At 28.4% G+C, this 20,930-nt stretch overlaps 1 protein-coding gene across 1 annotated transcript; it reads right to left on the bottom strand.

Annotated features, from left to right (window-relative positions):
* Positions 1-337: 337 nt before the first annotated feature.
* CSLC04 (Cellulose-synthase-like C4) lies at positions 338-3,322 on the bottom strand. The gene is made up of 4 exons (XM_039033552.2): positions 2,266-3,322; positions 1,844-2,152; positions 1,355-1,759; positions 338-1,260 (listed from the first exon to the last, which is right to left on the bottom strand). The coding sequence occupies exons 1-4, from the start codon at positions 2,911-2,913 to the stop codon at positions 613-615; spliced, it is 2,010 nt and encodes a 669-aa protein (XP_038889480.1). The 5' UTR covers positions 2,914-3,322; the 3' UTR covers positions 338-612.
* Positions 3,323-20,930: the final 17,608 nt, after the last annotated feature.

The raw sequence follows: 20,930 nt of genomic DNA, 5'->3' as shown, positions 1-20,930 counted from the left end.
CGGCTATGCTCATTTTGACATATTTCAATCTGAATATAACTCTTCTCCATTAATATTTAGTAGTACAAAAATTTAACATATTGTGAATCTGAATATAATTCAACCAGTTAAGATGATATTAACTCTACAAAAAAAAATCTCATACTTTTTTTCGGTTTTCAATTATTCTTGGTTAAATTAAACACATATTCATCCATGTTTAGACATAATCAATTTGATTAATTGCATTGATTACAAATTGAAATGCTTGAAAATGAAGAACAGATTGAGACCAAAAGTATATTCTCTTTTTTCTTTTTCCAAAAAAGAAGAAGAAGAAGAAGAAACAAGAAGAACATTAGAATAACTTATCTCTTATACTCAGAATTGCCATTATTTCGTGTTTGAAACCCATATACTAACAATACTATAACGTATCATTGTACAAATTTACTGAAGAAAAAAAAAAACTCTAAAAATCTTTATCTACCAATTTTCAAACACCAAATACCTTTTTTTTTCTTTTCAAAATCTATCATTTTTTAGTCCATTCTGTGCCCAATCTTTGAAGGGCCTAAAACACCAAAAAGAAAAGAAAAAAAAAAACTTATGAAATCCACTCCAAACATTTTTTTAGTTCATTTGCTCACCAATCAAGTCCAAGCCCACCACCAGGAATGACAAACCTTGAAAAAGCAAGAAATAGAAATGAACTCCATGTTCAGACAGCAAGCTTCTAGCAGATGCAGTGAGCAACAGAAAAGCAAGAGCTAGCTCTTTTCTATACACTTTGTTTCTCTTCTTCTTTGAACCCTTTTGCTTGTTGATCTCTTGTTGGTTCAATTTACTCAATAACTCGAGCCCCGACTCCGAATGTCTCCTTAGAATCTTCTCCTCGTTCGATGTTTTCGACTCTCGTTCTGCGAATGCTAAGAAGTCGGATTCAGATGATCGTCCTGTCTTCTTTGTCACGACCCATTCGTATGAACTTCCGAGCTGGAATAGCCCCGATACCATGGCATTGAACTTTGTGACAGACATGGTGTTCTCAAACAAGAGATATGGGATCAAGAAAGGGAAGGATTTTGGAGATGGAAGAATGTTTAGTAAGGACATGAAGACTGGGATGTAGCAGATTACCCAAAGAGGCAATTCTGCTTCTGGAATAAACATTGTTAATGGAAGTATGATGCAAAACAAAGTGAATGAGTAAAATGGAAGTATGAGTTTTCTCAAGAGAAAGAACAGAAATATCAAGTTGGTCTTCTTCCATATCGATATCTGCACGAAAAACATTAATTCAAATCACAACCGTCAATCGAAATTTTAAGCTCAACGAGTCGATGATGTGAAATAGGAATGTTTGAAAGTAAACCTTTGAAGTAATGATGGAAGGAAGGCATAATCTGAAGAGCTGCATTGGACCAGAATGCCAACGGTGTTGCTGTTTCTTGTAAGCTTCATATGATTCAGGCAATTCACAAAGCACCTTAACATCATTGAGGAAGATGAATTTCCATCCCTTCAAGTGTGCTCGAACTGCGATATCCATATCTTCCACGGTCGTTCGCTCGAGCCAGCCACCAGATTCCTCAAGTGCTTTCGTTCTCCAAACGCCTGCTGTTCCATTGAATCCAAAGAAATTCAAGAAAACCCCATTAACTTGCTGCTCCACTTCAAAGTGGAAGCACAAGTTGATGTTTTGGAGTCTTGTAAGTAAGTTTTCTTCCTTGTTAACAAACGCCCAACGAGCTTGAACAAGACCCAGCTCAGGATTTCCCTGTGATATGTTAAAGGAAAAGTAAGCTTCCATTTGAGACTGTTGAAAAAGAAAGCTTCCATTGATTAAAAACTTCCTCAGTACCTTGAAATGAGGGATAGTTAGTTTAAGGAAATCAGGGTTGGGCTGGAAATCTGCATCTAAAATAGCTACAAACTCATAATCTTTAACGTAATCACAAGCCATAGCAGACTTGAGATTCCCAGCTTTGTAACCAGTTCGGATCAATCTATGTCTATAAACAATATTAACACCCTTTTCATTCCATGACAGAACTTCTTCTTTGATCAAACGCTGAAGATTTCCATCGTCTGAATCATCTAGAACTTGAATCAAAATCCGATTCCTTGGCCAATCAAGCTCACAAGCAGCAGCAATTGATTGTGCATAGACCTATTCAATTGTGTTTACAAATCACAAGAGATCAGATCAAGTAGCAGAGTCATTGAGGAATAAAATCAAACACCTTGTGCTCAAAAGAAATCAGGGAAGTTCTAATCCATTACCTCTCTCTCATTACACATTGGGATTTGAACAAGAACCATAGGAAAAGTTGAAGCATCTTCCAAATCATAAGCATCATCTTGAATCGTGGGTTTGATTTTCTTATACTTGATCCAAAAGCAGCCAAAACAGAGAACAAGACGATCGAGGGATTGAATCAAGAACAGAATAATGCAGAATTTGGAAAGCATTAATACCAACGGAGCAATGTAATCAACACGAAACGAAAGCCAGGAAACATAAAACCATTGAACAATCCCATGAACCTCAAGAAGCTCCAATGGCTGAATCATTTGTAGATTCCACTTCTTGAAATGAGCAACAACTTCAACGATTAAACCCGCAATTGAAATAACAAGAAAAGCCTTGATGAATCTATACAACTTCCCTCGGCTTTTGGAATCATCTTCGCTAATATCTGCATGAGCAATGCGTTTCTTAACAGAAGCAAACACAGTTTTCACAGTCATAGCCAGCCATGAGAAGAAAAACAGAGCTCTGTGAGCTTTGAGAAGAAGAACCCACGTGAGCTGCTTGGGACTAGCAGCCTTCTGTTTCTCAGGAAGTAACAAAGAATCAGAGCCATTGATTTCCACTAAAGGGAAGCTGTTATGCTTCTCAATTGTGACCACAACAGAGCTGGGAGCCATCTGGGTATCGATTGAAAGGGAAAACAGAGGAGAAAATGAAGAAAAGGAGAAACACCCAGATGGAAAAATGGGGAAAATTTTCAGTTGGAAGAAGAAATGGCCATTGAAACAGAAGAAATGTGGAGGAAGAAGTGTGAGAAGAGAGTGATTTGTAGTATTGGGAAAAGAGATCTGAGAAATGGGGATTAAATTATTAAAGGGAAACCGAATCCAGAAGTTGAGGGGGACTTTCCCATGAAAGTTGACAGAACAAATCTGAGGTCAAAGCTCTTCAGACAGACAAGAAATGGATCTCAAATTTGCTCAAGTGAACTACTAATAAAGGAAGAAGAAAGCTTTTTTAAACAAAATTTCTTTTTTTTTTTTTTTTTTGGGTTCAAGAAATAATTTTGAAAGACAGGTCCTTCTTTGCTCCATAATACTCTGTTTCAGTTAAGTAGGGCCATTATAGTCAGGGCCTACTTGAACAGAAGAGAACAATTTTAGAACAAAATTAGAACACTTTTTGAATGAAAATGAAAACCCTTTTTTTCTTTTTTCTTTTTTCTTTTTTCTTTTTGAAAATTTAAAAAAAAAAAAACCATAAATTTATGAGGAAAATAGATGGAAAACAAGAAAAAAGAAAGAAAAATGAAAATGATAGTTGTAAATATAGCAATATAGTCGAAAATATTAACAGTATAGTACAAATAAAAAAATTAAAAAGTATTTTTAGTCTCTAAACTTTCATTGAAGTAATAATTTAGTCCCTGAATCTTGGTCTGTGACGATTTAGTTCTTTAACTTTTAATTTCAATTGAGTCATTGAACTTTATTATGTAATAATTTAGTCTTTATACTTTCAAATTTGAAACAATTTAGTCCCTATTATAGAAATTATGGTTAAGATTGAATGAGATTTCTTACATAAATAAAGGATAAACTAGTTAGAGACTCAATATTTTTTTTATAAAATATAAAGTCTATATCACAAAGTAATAAAATTTGACATCAAAGTTTGATTAAAAAAATTACATTAGGGACTAAATTGTTACATAATAAAGTTTACGGACTAAATTGTTATAGAACTAAAAGTACAAAGACTAAATTTAACAAAAATTTATGAACTAAATTATTACTTTCATGAAAGTTTAAGAACCAAAAGTATTTTTTAACCTAAAAAAATTATAAATATAGAAAAGTCTAAATCCAGTCTTCAGAGTCTATCAGTGATAAACCAGATCATATCTATTAGCGGTAGAGTTTATAACTTATGGATTTTACTATATTTGTAATTTAGTAAAAATGTTGCTATACATTTAATTATTATCTCTAAAAATGTTATCCATTGTATTTACTCAAAATGAAAACTTTTTTTTTTCTATTTGGAAATTTGTAAAAAGGCCACTAATTTATTAGGAAAATAGATGGAATAACAAGAAAAAGAAAACCCAATTTCTTTTTATTTTCTTTTTGGGAAATTAAAAAAAAAAAAAAGGTCACTAATTTATGAGGAAAAAAAAGAAAAAGAAAAAGAAAAAGAAAAAGGTCAGTATCTAAAGTATGGGTGGATCCTGGCTAGCAAAGAAAGATGATATCTAGTATCTTAACTTTAATGGGAATCTGATTTCATTAACTAATATTTCATTGCTCATGTTTGGCTGTGTGATTATGTAATTATTAAGACAGCTATTTCAGTTTTTTCCCCTTTTCTAATTATTGTTCTCTCTCTTCTCTTATGAATAATAGTAAGCATCTAAATGATACTCTCATGTGGTCTATAATCAACTTGTTCTTAGTTGATTGAGTGTATCAATTTTAATTTCTTCCATTATAGTCTAAGTTAATTAACATGTAAAATTTATCACCTTCCTTTACAAAATATATATATATATATATATATATATTGTCTTTAGGTTTTGGGTTAGTTTCTATTTGATCCCTCGGTTTTAAAATGTTAGACATTTGATCATTAAATTTTGAGTTTTGTTTCAATTTAGTTCCTAAATTTCAAAATGTTGTAATTTTACCCTTGAGTTTTATTTCAATATGGTCCCTAGATTTCAAGATTTTACATTTTTAACTCAATTTTTCATTAAATACTCACTTTCAATTATTGACGTCAACTTTGTTAATTAACTAAAAATAATTATCACGTTAAATTTTAAATTTAATTTTAAAACTAATAAAGATAGTGAAACTTAATTCATTATAATTATTTTTAATTTATTAACATAAATTAACACTAAATACGAAAAATGAGTATTTAATGAATAATCGAAGTTAAGAGAGTAAATCTTGAAACATAAGAATCAAATTGAAACAAAACTCAAATGTCAGTAGTAAAATTGTAACATTTTGAAATCTATGGACAAAATTGAACCAAATTCAAAACTTAATAACTAAAGGTGTAACATTTTGAAACTAAATAGAAACTAGATCCAAAATCTACGAACCAAAAATATATTTTCCCAAAAAATTTAAAAACATCTCCAATTTAGTTGATTTTTTATTGTTTAAAGATTTGTAAGCATTGTTGCTAGTGCATAGTGATTTAATTAGATTAAGATATGAATGACCCTTCCTAGGGAACTCAAATTGAAAATTGACCCAAGATTTAAAAATGGTAAAAAAAAAAATGGTCTTTTGTTTACGTACTCATTTTACCCTATAAAACACACGTGAAAGTATCCACTAGATCACATTTTGATATTAAATTTGTGAAAACACGATTATATCATCATTTTAACTGAGTTTGAACAATTTTTAACTTTATTTTCTTGACTAGTTTAATTGAAAAACATTTTTTTGTTTACCTAATTTTCTAAGTGGGTAAAGTTGTACATGTACATTTTAACTTTTCTTTAGTCACAAAATTTTTATTTTATTTTTTTCAATTACAAGTCTCTCAAATTCGAATTTAAGAAATTCAATTTACCTATATTTAGTTTGTTGTTTTAATTGTCGATACAAAAATGTAAGGATGCTTTTAATTAATAACATACACAATTTGGTTTTCAAATACTTTAAAGCATATGTTTTGGGAGAACAATTTCACATTTTTCATTTTAAGAAATGTTTTTAATGATCTATAAATTTTGTTATTAACCCTTTTTACTTAACTTTTTACTATTTTTAGTTTTCCAAACACATCAATAAAAGTATTATTCTATGGTATTTGACCTTTTGAAATGCACAATAACTATATTAAAAAAAATAACACGATAATTTGAAATCATTTAATCTTTAGAAAATGGTTTTGCAATTAAAAAGTTCATTTTTAATTTAAATTTGAATAAGAAAATAATGAAAACAGTATCAAAATACATTTTTCTATTTATTTTTAATTTGAAAAAGGAAGGAAAATAATTACAAAGACACTTTGACTTATTTTTATAAATAATAATAATAAAATAAATAAAATTAGCTGTGAATGTAGCTCAATTGATTAAGGCTACGTTTGGCATTGCCTTACAGTGTCAAAAAATTATTTGAAAAAATCTTTAACAGTTTCTCACGTTTTGCATAACATGCTTTTAACCTACTAGATCTCTTAAAATCAGGTAGAATTTTTTAATTAATATTTTGTTTTCAATTTTATAATTTAAAAATAAGGTTTATTTTATATATTTTTCTATTTCTCACATAATCAAATCTATTTTTATTTTTCATGAGTTAAATGCATCAATTTTTTTTAAAAAAATATACCATATTGGTTTTTTTTTTAAAATAAAGCTATTTTCCTTAATATTTAAAAATTAATCTATAACAAACAAAATTTATCCTACTAAACAATCATCTAAAATCTTAAATTACAAAAAAAATTTTAAAAAAAGTTGATTATTAGTCTATTTTGGTTATTATATCTAAAATAAGATGTTTTTGTATTTATTTACCAAACACTCTAACCTACTTTTTCAACTTTAAATTAAAATTTACCAAATATTATTTTACTTCTTTTAATAATTTTTTAAAGCACAGTTGCCAGCAATTATTTTAAAGGCTACCATAATCTCAAACAAAGCCTAAAATATATCGAAGTCGAGCCTTCAATTATTAAATATTTTGTGAACTAAAAAATAAATAAAATAAAATAAAAACGATCATGACTATGCTTTCAAGTTCTATGGATATATTTTATGTCCAAAATTTCTTGAATACAAAATCATATTTAAAGTAGAATTTTTCATTAATTTGTTGTCATGTTAATGTGCATTTATTCCACTGATTTTTGTTATTTCTAGAGAATATATAAAAGTTGCACTCAAATTAAAGCCCATTTAAAAAAAAATAAGTTTATTAAATTAATTATTCGAAAGTTTTTAATATTATGAACGAAATTCTGTTCTTTAAAATCAAAATAAATTTTTTGGCTTAATTAGTTTTGGGAATGAGATTGATGATAATGAAAAGAGACAATTGAAGATTGATTGGCGGTGGAGGAAGGCCAATATTGGTATTTTGTGGGGTACATTTTAGATATTATTTTAAAATAAAGTGGGTCATGAAAGAAGGGCATATATAACAAAAAATAAATAAATAAATAAAAATCTTAGGATAATCGTAAATATAGCAACTAATTCAAAGTGTTGATCGATTATAGCACAATCCAAAAAAAAAATGATATAATAAAATTTAGGTTTAACTCTCAGAGTCTATCAGTGATAAAGTCTTATCACTAATAGATTTTGTTATAATTGCAACTCTTTAAAAATGTTATTATATACTTAATTATTTACATAACGGCCATTATTCTAAAGTTTTCCATTTTTTTATGCAATGTTTGCATTTTAAATATATTTTATGGCTTTTAATTTTTTAAAAAATCAGAAATTAAAATTGAATAGCCAATATAAACTTAATTTAGCAATAAGCCATTTGAAGTAATAAATAAATCAATTAAAACATTTGAAGGTATAAATAATAAAACAAAAAATATGTATAAATGGTACTATCAATAAATATATTTTTTTTAAAAAAATAGTAAATACTACTTTCGTCCTACTTTTGATTTACATTCATTTTGGTCTTTGTACTTTCAAAATGTTCGTTTTAAGCCCTATATTTTCAATTTTGATTCATTTACTTTCAAAATATTTATTTTGGTTCAAATACTTTCAACTTAGATTCATTTTGGTCTTTGTACTTTTAAGAAGTGATGATTCTTGTCCCTTCATTTTCATTTTATTTTTAAGGGATCAAAATGATCACATTTTAAAAGTTCAAGGATCAAAATAAACTAAAATTGAAAGTATAAGGACCAAAATAGAAATTTTAAAAGTATAGTGAGTAAAATGAACCAAAGTTGAAAATATAAGAACTATAATGAATATTTTGAAATATTTTGAAAGTATATGAATCAAAATGAATCAAAACAAAAAATACAGAGGCCAAAATAGTATTTAAGTTAAAAAAAAAAAAAAAAAAAAAAAAAAAAACCTCTTATTCCTTCCACGTCCTAATTCTAACATTATTTTTTAAAAGTAGTTGTAAAAATAGAATATTTCCTAAAATAATATTATCCTAATGAATTTGTAGTCTGTAATCCTAGCATATAATAAAGAAATTTTGCTCCAAGAATATTGTTTAGAAAGTAATTATTTTTTAAATATTAGAGAACCAAAACTCAATTTGATTTAGGATAATTGTTTTAAATGACAAAACTACTAAAAATATTTTCGAATATAACAAAATATAATTATCTATCAATGTAGACGGTATATAAGTAAGTTTGACTAATGAACTATATTAAATATGAAGCAAGAATTAAATTCACACCATAGTTAATTAAGCTTTTGCATTTAAATAGTAATCATCATCTTAGGTCTCTCTAGATTTAACTTTATGTCATCTAAAGTAAGGTCAAAGTAAGCATTTTATTATAACAAAAGGGTCTCTCTAATTATATTTTATATGCTTCCAAATAAGTACCCTTACTTTTCTTATATCATAAATCTGACAATTAATTTTATAATAGTTATTCTTTTTTTATTATTAATTATTGCATACACATTATAATATGATTACCATGATTACAAGATTAATTAACAATCCCAATCAATTTCCATGCATAAGCATATGATATATTATCATGCATGTCATGTTTAATCAAATCAGATCATATCAAACAGATGGGCATTTGTCTTGGAATCTTCAATTGGCATAGTTCTTCATAAAAAGAAATTGGAGAGATCCAAAGCTAATAAACTTAATAAAAAAATTATTGTTATGTGGGTTTGATTTCAATACATTCAATGATTTTTTTATCTCATAACCCTTCTCAGATTTAATTTGATAGCTATATATATATATATATACTAACCATTTACTATATGATATTGTTAGTTATTTACGAATATCTTCCACATAAAATGTTAGAATTGATATATGATGGTTCACTTGAATATAATTTAACTAGTTAGAATATGTTACGGTCGATTAAAAGATTAGATGTTTGAATTTCACTTTACATGTAAACTCAAAAATATGAAAACTTAGTTCTATATTTCTAATTATGGTAGTGATTAGTTGATGTAATTCTTATCTAAATATTCATGCAAATGAACTTTTAAGAATTATGATATACGTAGTGTATTGAAAGATTTAAAGGAAAAATTATTATTTGAATATTTAGAGCATTTTTCTTGGGGTTCAATAATAACAAGTGGACGGTAAGATTCAAATATTTATCTTATTAGTTGATGAAATATATTTTAACTAGTTGAGTTAGATTGAGGTTGGATTTATTTAAATTAATTAAGTTTTTGTACAGTTATCATCTTGTGGTCCATCTAAGTCAGGAATGATAATAATGCATGGTTTTAATCATCATCTATTCTTAAGATCACCATCATCATGTAATTTTTTATGGTGAATAATTTTATTACCATTTCTATATGAATTAAAAACTAATTTTTAGATAATATATCACTAGTTAGAAACAATCAAAAGCAGAAGTAAACCTTTTAATCAGGTTAATTGTGATATTTTGCGCTTTTAAATTATAAGACTATTACCAAAACATAAAAAGAGGTTAGAAATATGAGTTTTAAAAATTCACATGGACTCAAGTATTATAGATGTTATGGGTAGATTTATCAAGATAAGTCAAGTCCGAGAGTTTAAAGAGATAGGAGGCCTTATAGTCACATGATGAGCCTAGAATGCACAAGGAGAACCTTAAAGAAGCTTGAGCCTAGGAGAGGCTAGAGAAGAAGCTTAGGCATGAGGAGCCTTGAGAAGCCTAGGCTAGGCATGAGAAGTCTCAGCCTAAAGGACCCTAAGAGAGCTTAAAAGGACCCATGTGAGAGCCTAGTGCTCAAAGGAACTTAGGAGAGAGCTCAGTGGGACTCATGGAGAGAGTCTAGTGGAGCTTAGAGAACTCATTGGAGCTTAAAGAGAGCTCAAAAAACCCATAGGGAGAGTCTAGTGGAGCCTAGGAGATGAGAGCTCATATGACCATGGGGAGAGCCTAGAAGAGCAGCTTAGAGAACCCAATGGGAGAGAGCCTATGAGATCTTAGAGGACCCACGCGGAGAAACTAATGGAGCTCAGAAGATCCATGTGGATCTTAGAGTTTACCACCTAAAACAAGCATTAACTTAGCAATTTCGAACATTCAAGAAGGTGCAGTTACGAGCCCGAGCATGAGTTACGCTTTACCATTCTATATAAGTGACTAAAGCCATTGGTCGAAGGTATGCCTAAATACCTTACTATTTTCTACTGTCAAGTTTCTCACAAAACTCAAGATTGACTCAAGCGTCATAGTGCGTGTTGCTTGATACCACATCGGTGCTTAATCTCTTTTGTTTGTCGAACGAATCTCTCCTGTAAAACAAATTCACGATTGATTCATTTTTTGGCACCAACAATAATAGATAAAGTATTTCCACTAGCACTAACTTACTAAATATATCGATTTTACTTTTTTACATTTTAATTTTTTAGTTAGATATGTTAGAGTGGATGACTGGCTAATAATATATGTCTTAACCAGTTAAGTTATATGTCATTTGACAATATCATTTTTGTTACTCATATACTGCATACATATTTTTGATGTCAAAGACATGCATTCTTTGTAACCTATTTGTAAATCACATATATTGGCTTCATTCACTATTCCAATTTGTCATAAAAACTATAAGCATATCAAGTAGTTGATGTTTAAATTCGAATCGGAAAAACACACCTGACATTCACGTAACACCAACTATAAATTTATTTAAATGGGAGAAGAACGTGACTTGCGAAAGAACAAACCATGCACAATAATATAGTAATTTTCACACACACTCCAATGCTTGAATTTGAGAGTGAAAAAGTGTGTAAGCTAGAGAGTTTGAGAGTAGGATTTAAGTAACCTTATATAGAGTTATAATAATATATTTATAGAGAGGATTGACCTAAGGTCTTCTCTAATTATGTTTTTATGTGGGTTTCTTGGTCTTAGGGTGTGCTCGTATAAGAATTGGGTTTCTCGATCTAGAAGGTTGGGTTCAACAATGTGGCCGACCTCGACCTCTGAGGTCAAGGCCATGGGAGAAGTTGACCTAAAGGTCCAACTCCTCTCTCTTGACCCAACATATCTTGTCTTGATCTCGAATCGTTTTTTTTTTCTTATATTTATTATTAATCTAAAATTATCCATAACACGAGTAGTGATATATGGTCATGCCAATGTGGAGATTGAATTATGCTCATATGCATCCAAGGGCAAAATCACTTGGATTAGACACAACAGGTCTAAAATCCATGCAAAACTTGTAACCTCGAACCTTATTGGCTTGGCTTGGACTAGGCCCCCTATTTCAAGACAACTACTTAAAAATTTGAAAACTACCCATCAATAACCTTAATAACTTCCAAACTCATCACTACTCTACGTGTCACTTATCAACATGTATTGTAAACACCAAAAGATTTAAAGGTAAATATCTAGTTTAATTTAGATTTGTCACTATTTTGTTCCTAAACTTTAAGAATAGATCTTTAATATGTTTATTTATTTTAAAAAATAATAATCGATTGTTGATTTGGATAAAAAAAAATTTGAATTTTATGTCTAACAAAATTCTAATTTTTCAATTTTATGTTTAATAGATACATAAATTTTGAAAACATATACATATAAGTCAAATGGCCTATTAGATACAAAGTCAAAAGGTTTAGAAAATTATTGGACATAAAATTGAAAGTTTAAGAATTCTATTAGTCGCGGTTAAAAGTTTATTAACTTAATGGACATAAAGTTGAAAAGTTTAAGAATCTATTAAGTACCTTTTAAAATTCAATGACCTATTTGACACAAAATTGAAAGTTCAATGATCATGATAGACATTTCTAGAAGTTCAGAGACCAAATCGACACAAATTTGAAAGTTTAAGGATTAAGCTAATAATTTAACCTATATTTAACAAATATGACAAGTCATAAATTCAAGTCATGCATGATAGGGAATACGAGATTATGAGTAGGGGTGTTCAAATGACCCAATAAACTGTACAATCTAGACTACTAGCCCAATTAGAACCTTTTTTATTTGGGTTGGGTTGACCTCTTTTGAGATTTTCGATTTAGATTGGGTTCTCGAATTTAAAGATTTTTTTGTTAGGTCAACTCAACATAACCCGAATTTGGTTTGAATTAATATATATAATAAGTTAGTTTTTTCATATTTCACGGCTCTTTCTCTCTATCTCTTTCTCCCATCCTAGTTGCTCTTTCTCCCACTAGTTTCCCTTTCGCTGTTTCAAAATAAAATAAGATAACCAGATGAACTAATCCAACCGAACCTGAACATTTAAAGATTCAATAGGAGATCTCGTTTGAGTCTTCTAAATACTCAATCCAACCAACTCAAATTTTTAAATTCGATCTAAAAGATCTCTTCGACCCAACTCAATTCATGTACGGTCGTAAGCGCGAAGAAGAGAGAAGAAAAAAAGAGAAAATGGATAAAGTTGGAGGGGAGTTTTGGTTGGGTGAAAGTGAGAAAAGTGGGGAAGGTGGCTAAGTGGGCATGCAACCCAGCAACCAAACAATGGGGGATTAGAGGAGGATATAATTAATTAATTAATTAGGTTTTTGCTTTGAGGCATCATCTTCTTCACTTCAATTTTCACAAAAAGCCACTTCTTCTGTTGGGTACATACTCACATGACCCCTTTTCCTTTTTTTTTTTTTTTGGTTTCTATCTTCTTCCTTTAATTACTCATCCCATGTGCTAACCCCTTATGCCTCCTGGACCTGTCTATTTTCTCTATTTTCTTTATTATTTATTACATCCCCCCTCCTTAAATATTATATATTTACCTTTCTTTCAATCCCAAATATTATTTGTGGTATATCTTGAAATTTGTGCCAACAATTTCATCAGATGTAAAGATGATTCAATCTACCCTTTTAGTTTAATCATTAGTCTCACGTTTGAGTAGTTATTATAATTTGGCAAACACATAATACGAGTGGAAAATAGTTAATACTATAACAAAAGGGTTTTGAAATAATATTTAATGTGCTTAGAACCTCAAATATGGAGTGAGTTATAATAACGCACTCCACCAACCTTAAGTTAGTGGCTCTAAACATCCCTTTAAGTTGTGATTATAGGGTTAGAATTTTGCTGTTTTATTTTGATCCTTTGAATTAGTTATGTTGAAAAAAAAGAGTGATGTGGTCTAACCAAAATTTAAAATGTTAATGAAATACAGGGGTCTCATTTTAAGAAAATGTGTTGATGGATATTTTTGGAAAAGTTACTAAAGAAATTGAATTAATAAATAAATATTTTACAGTTTTTAAACAAATTAATATGTATATGACTTATATTAGATTTATATTAACGATATTTTGTTATTGGCTTTTATGTTTTATGGATTTTTTTTTATAATATAACGAAAATATCAATTCACTTCTAATCATGTTGATATTGAAGTTATGAAAATATGGATATGTTAGATGAAAATTTAATACAATGAATTTAATATCTATATGTTTTGATGTGTATTAAATATTTTGTTTTGAAAATTTGTGTTATGTTTCAAATATGTATCTTAACCAACTAAGTTGACAAGAGATTTTTTTTTATCTTTTGTGCTTTTTCATTCAAATGAAAATAAAATTCATAATTTACCTACTAATCTAATTTCATACAAAAGAACGTAACACTAATAGCTTATTTGATCTTGTTTAATCTATTAGACAGGATAGCATCATTTTGCAATTTGATTTTAGTAATGAAATGTTAAGGTTTGTTCAAAAAAAAAAAAAAAAAATTAAGAGCCTATTTGGTGAGTTTTTTTTTTTTTTTTTTTTTGAATTTTTATTGAGAAAAAAATAAAGTAATATGCTTTCCAAATGTGTTTTTTTTTCCAAAAGAAATAGAAATGTTTAAAGTAAAAAAATTATTTTTTTAATACAATAAAGATGGAGATTGAACCGTAAAACTCTTGATCAAAAATACATTTATATATCAGTTGAACTATGATTACTTTTACATAATTTAATAATTTATTGTTCTTAGTTCTCTTAAATTTTAGATTAAAAAATAAAAGGTTACTTTACAATATACTTTTTTCACTTTATAAATATATATATATATTTTTTTTTTGTGACAAAATAGAAAAACACTACCAAACATAATCTATAAATATTTTGAACAATAAATGGGGTCATAAAAGAAAGGGTATGTAAAGAAGCAAAGATAATAGCTGCAAAAGAGCAAGTAAAAATCTAATTTCTAATTTTTAATTGTCAATAATTAAAATGTGGTTCTTTTAGCATTTAAGATACTATACATTTATTTATTACAGAAGATGAAAATACAATAATTTCCACTAAATCAATAATTACCCTAGTTAAGAACTTGATATAATTATTTGAAAGGTAGGTCAGAGAGGTTCTACCCTAATGAGTCATTATAACATTTGGTTAAAAGTAGATAGATTTTCATCCTCTCAATCTCTCTATATATAAGTAGATTTTTAAAAATAAAAAAATAAATGGAACTATATATACGAAATAACAAAAGTTAATCTTCTTTGATTAGAGACGGATATAAAATCTAATAGTGATAGAAACTTATAGAAGTTTATCATTGTACTATATGATAGGCATTGATAGACAATGTTCTTTTTACTATTTCTGTAAATAGTTTGACATTTTCTCTATAAGTAAAAATTTTCTATATATATATATATATATATCCAACCATAATATGTTTCTTTTAACAATTAAAATGAAATTTAAATTGAGCTGATGCATCATTTGTGAATTTTATCTTATCGTAGTACAATATAACACTAAAGATAGACATATATATAAAGTAATTAATAAAAAAAACATATAACAAGAATAATAGTATGTACTAAATATATCCATTTTTTTATTTGAGCAGAGTAAAATTTTTGTAGTTATAACATATCATGTACCTATTTTGACAAGGTACATGATTGTGTTTGTTCATAGATTTAACCTTGAGTGTAAAATATCGAATGTTCTTTTTTTTTCCGAAAACAAAAGCAAATTCAAGGAAATTTAGATATGTAATGAGAAATTATTGTAAAGATATGGGGAGGTTCGTTATTTTTTAAAAATTTATATATACCTAATAAAAAAATATAACTATAATAGGTAGCACTTTTAAGGCTAATAATTATGTGAATAGAAATATTTATAAAGAATTATAAATATAGCAAAATCTAACAATGATGACTCCTATTAATGATAGATTCTATCGCTAATAGAATTACCACCAATAGACTCTGAGAGCTATGTATAAATTTTGTTATATTTGTAAATTCTTGTTCATTGTACTACATTTGTAAATACTTTAGGCTTGATAGTTATATTTGCAATTATCCCTGAAAATAAGGGGAAAAAATTAATTTATACTCCCAAAATTTTAGGAGTTGTATCAGCTTAAGCCATGAACTAGAATTGTATTAATTTAAACTCTAAACTTTTATAAGTTTATCAATTTACACTTTATAGTACGTTTTGTTTTGAAAAAAAACCTTAGGTGAACTTGTAATTATATCAATTAAATAAATGGATCGATTTAGACTCTAAGTCATAAATTTCTTTGAGAATCGCCGTTTTATGCATTTACTCTAATTGTCCATTTTGTCAAAACCAAGATTTGAAGAAGTCTACATGATGGAGTAAACATGCATATGGCGGAAGGAAACAGAATCATTAAGCACTCTAATTACACTTAATTTGAGTTACAAGCTTGTTTAAAATAGTTTTTCACATACAAAGGTTTCGGTTCATTACCTTTGAAAAATTCCACCTTAATCCTTCTGCTCTCCACGAATTTGACCTTCAAATTTACAGTAGACCACCGAAAGAATCTTCTCTAGTATTCTCAACCTTGGATTTGAGTTGTGGATCTCTGAATTGAGAGAGAATTAGAAGAAGTTTGGAGAGGGTTTGGGAGTTCAAAGAAATTTTTTAGAAATTTCCAAAATTTCATAATTTCATTTACTTCAATTTCAAAAATTGAAGTATTTATTCAACATAAACATGCAAGCACTAATTCTTTGAGTCATTTGACACTTCAAAATGGCATTAGAGGAAGTGGGCTAGGTGTTGATTTAGGAAGAAAAATCCACTAAAAAGTCTAAAACTTGGATAAATCCACTAAAACCCATTTTCAAACTTAATTTAATTTAATTGTAACTTATTTAAATTAAACAAAAAAAAATTCTAAAATTGAATTTCTAAGTTGAAATTGATTTAATTTAATTTAATTTAATTTAATTAATTAATTAATAATTTAATACCAAATATTAGATTAATAAAACACCTAGTTGAAACATGAATCTCTATTCATGTAATCAATATTTAAATATATTAAACTCTCCAATTATGTTTAATTTCAACAAAATTAAACGTTTAATTATATCAAATATAAATATGCAAACCCTAAATTGAAATTGAACACTTCAATATTCAAACTTTAAATTGAAATTTGAACACTTCAAATTGAAACCTCAAACTGAATTTGAACACTTCAAATTCACTCAATATTCTAATCCAAGGTTTAATATGTTACGAGCTAGTAAAGGGACCTTATGAACCTATAGATCATGAGCTCCAACGATTTAAGATTAATTGGCTAAACTCTTTAAACCGAATTAATCAATATTCGTTAACTACCAAAAAACACCACTATAGCTCAGTAGTTGCACTATCTTCATTATAGATATATTTCTATCCACCTAATTTAACCATAATCAATAAATGGACTATTTACAGGTTGTTCGTAATAACGGTTAAGTCTAAAGTTGTTTTACCCCCGAAATTACATCTTACTCCTTAAGTCTCACTGATCCTTTAATGAACAATAGGTTTGTGATCCAATCACTAAACCGAATCCCTCGCGTGCCAATGAGAGGGTGGAACCCCTTGTTCAAGACTTAGAATCGGTATTTAAGAGAACAACCTCTCTACTATCTCTGAATTGGGTGGGAGTGAATTCTGTTTTGCACTCTATGTCCTCAGCTATCTACCCGATCTTACCCCTGAAATGGGAGGTTTATTGAGCCGACATTTTTAAGCCAACCCTCACCTATGTAAATCTAAAGATAATTCCGAATAAACAGAAGTTCATAGTTAACTCAGGATTCAAGTCGAGTTACTTAGGGTATCGATTTGAAACAGTCAGTCTTAAATAGTAAACAACGTTATAAAGTAAGAGTGACTTATTTCTTGGTCCATGTCTTATACAAACTCATTGCATAAGACGCATCCACTCGCATGTCTTTACATAAACGATTCAGGATCACATTGGTTGTACTATCTACAAAGTGAGTCGCATCCGATAGTGTTACCAGAATAAGATACCCAACCTTATTCATATATTATAAACCGTTTTGGCTATTTACTCGAACTTGATCCATTTTTATGTCTCCACATAAAGTTCAAGTATTTATGTAATAGACATGGATCTTAATTTATTGGATTTACATACAAGTACAATTTACCTATTCAATAATAGTTTTATTGAATAAATGTCAATAACATCTTTATTGATAATAGAAAATGTTTAACATTACAAACTGCGAATTTTAAGACATACAACTCAATACTACACACGTTTTAGAGGTAATGTATGGATGATTTCCAAAGGTAATGGTAATGAAGAGTATAAATTGATTGGCTTATGAAAACTTAGGCCATGTTTGGTAACGATTTAGTTTTTTATTTTTATTTTTGAAAATTAAGCCTATAGACTCTACTTCTACTTCCAAATTTCTTCCTTTGTTATCTGACTTTTATTAATGGTTTAAAAAAAAAGCCAAAATTTGAAAATTAAAAAAATAACTTTTAGAATTTTTTTTTTAATTTTAGAATTTGGTTAAGAGTGCAATCATTGTACTTAAGAAAGATACAAATCATTGTAAGAAGTGGGAAGGAAATAGGCTTAATTTTCAAAAACAAAAAACAAAAAACGAAATAGTTACCAAACGGGACTTTAGGAGTTTAATTGACTCAAATTATAAGTTTCACATGATATTGGTCAAACAAAATTTAGAGAAAGGTATACAAATTTAAATTGATACACTTATTAGTCCCGAGATTAAATGGATATAAAACTCCTAAATAAATTTTTTATATATATTAAAAAAAATGGTGGTGGGGAGGTTAGAGAAAAGAAGATGAGATGTAGACAAGTTGAATGAGGTAGAAACATGTGAGGATTGAAACCAAAAACATAGGCATTTAAGACTTATGCCCTCTCACCAGAAGACCACACCCCTACCCTTCTTTCTCAATTATCCCCTTCCTCTCTCTCTTTCTTGGGCTCCACCACACCATTACATCTATTTTTTCTCTCTCTAACCCTAAAAAAATTTCACTTTTAATTCTCACCTTTTTCTCTTTGTTTTGCAATATCCAGCTAGCTCACATAGAGATAAATAATAATTGGGAGGAAATAACGTTACAAGAACTTGAATTTAGGACATCCTAAAGCAACCTATTTTGATACTATCTTAAATCACTGATCGATCAAAAAACTTAAGCTAATGAGTAAAAACAAATTTAATTGTATCATCTAACAACTAGTTAACTTTGGGCATAAAAATGTTTGGAGCTGTTTTGGGCCAGGGTTTTAGGTCTACAAATTTAATTTCTATTTCAAGTACTCTACAATGGTTGGTCAAGCTTGTTTGTTTCACACTATATATATAGTTCTTATCAAATGTAAGTTATATATACATAAAGAATATTTGGAATAGTTTAGTGATGATGGACCTAGAATTTTGATTAGAACGAATTAGAAGTCATAGATCTATAAATTAAATTAGTTGTAATCAAGTCTACGTGTCTGTTGCCAACAAGAGCATAACTCAACTGGCATAGTGCTTGTACTATCGACCTCGAGATCTGAAGTTTGATTCTCCACCTTATACTTTAATTACAATACATTTAAAAAAAAAAAAAAAGTCTACGTGTTTGTTTATTTCCTAATTATATAAATAGGTGAATTATAAGAATAGTTAGAATTTCTAGCTAATGACTTACCTTTCTAATTAAGACTACTTAAATTATTGTTTGAGTTTGGTTGGATTTAAGTTTATCTAAAGCCTAGTTTTATTTTGGTTAAGTAAATTGGACTTGTTTTAGTTGGGGTTTAATTTTGAGCATAAAAATAATACACCATCTTTTTCATAAAGTTATTAAGGAATACTTGACATGAAGTAAAAGGTAGTAAGTAATATTATATACTGAATTTGAAAAATAATATTGCATGTATTTGTCAAAATTCTTACGCGGGTTAAGGAAGTCATAAAAATCATTCCAGAATAAAATTAAGGTCTCATTTGGTATCTATTTGATTTTTTATTTTTTTAAATTAAGTCTATATACACTACTTCTAGCTCCAAATTTCTTCCTTTATTATCTACTTTTTTGCTAATGGTTTAAAAAAACAAGTCGAATTTTGAAAACTAAAAAAATAGTAGCTTTTAAAAACTCATTTTTATTTTTGGAGTTTGGCTAAGAATTCAATCATTGTAATTAAGAAATATGCGAATCATTGTAAAAAAATAGGAGGAAATACACTTAATTTTCAAAAACTAAAAAACAAAAATGAAAATGATTACCAAGTAGGACTTAAATAACTCTATAATAAAATTGGAAATGACAATTTTTTTTTTTTAAAAAAAAAAAAGCTTTAGTCGGAGTGAAAAATCAACCAATACAATGTTCTATCTATTGAATTGTTTTTAAATTTAATTATATATATTTGAAGAAAGAAAAGGAAATTTATTTGAAATTGGAGATAGTGGGGGAATAGAACTAGAGAGGGGCTTGTAAGGAAGTGGGCCTTCATGGTCTATGGGCTTAGCTTTTTAGGCACACAAAAAAGCATAGTAAAGAATTTTTCTTCATTTATTTAACCAAAGGTAAGTTGGGAAATGAGCAACTTATATATTTTGTTATTGTTGTAAATTTGAGAAGCACAACCACACACAACAAGAATATAATTATGAAGATAATATACTATAATAATAAAATAAATTAAACATAATATATGAATTAACAAAATATAAAATAAGAATTTTCTCTAAATTCTCCACTTTCTCCAATTTTCATGAATTTTGCCCAATGTGTCTTTCAAAACCCACAAAATACCATTATTTATAGCCAATTTGATAAATAGGAGGTGGATTACATGGACATTAATAGTGTGTAATCTTGAGACACATGAACAACACATGCGGTAATAGATAAGTAACACATGGCCAATGGACACTAATAATGGGCATCTACATTACACCTAATTTAACATATTTATAATACCCCCCTTAGGAAATATGTCTCGTTAAAATCTTATTAGGAAAAAACCCACTGGAAAAAACTCCTAGTGAAGGAAAAAGAGTATATATTTCATATAATATGATACTCTTAACATATTTACTCCCACTCATGGAAACGTCACTTGAGATCTCTGAGTCACTACATTCCAATGTTGTGCACCACTTTTCAAAGATTGTGGTAGGTAATGCCTTTGTAAATAAGTC

The sequence above is a fragment of the Benincasa hispida genome, chromosome 6 (genome assembly GCF_027475165.1).
Source record: "Benincasa hispida cultivar pf3 chromosome 6, pf3_genome.v1.1, whole genome shotgun sequence".
NCBI classification, from domain to species: domain Eukaryota; kingdom Viridiplantae; phylum Streptophyta; class Magnoliopsida; order Cucurbitales; family Cucurbitaceae; genus Benincasa; species Benincasa hispida.
Note: the sequence above shows the minus strand (reverse complement) of the source record. Positions and strands in the feature narration are given on the sequence as shown.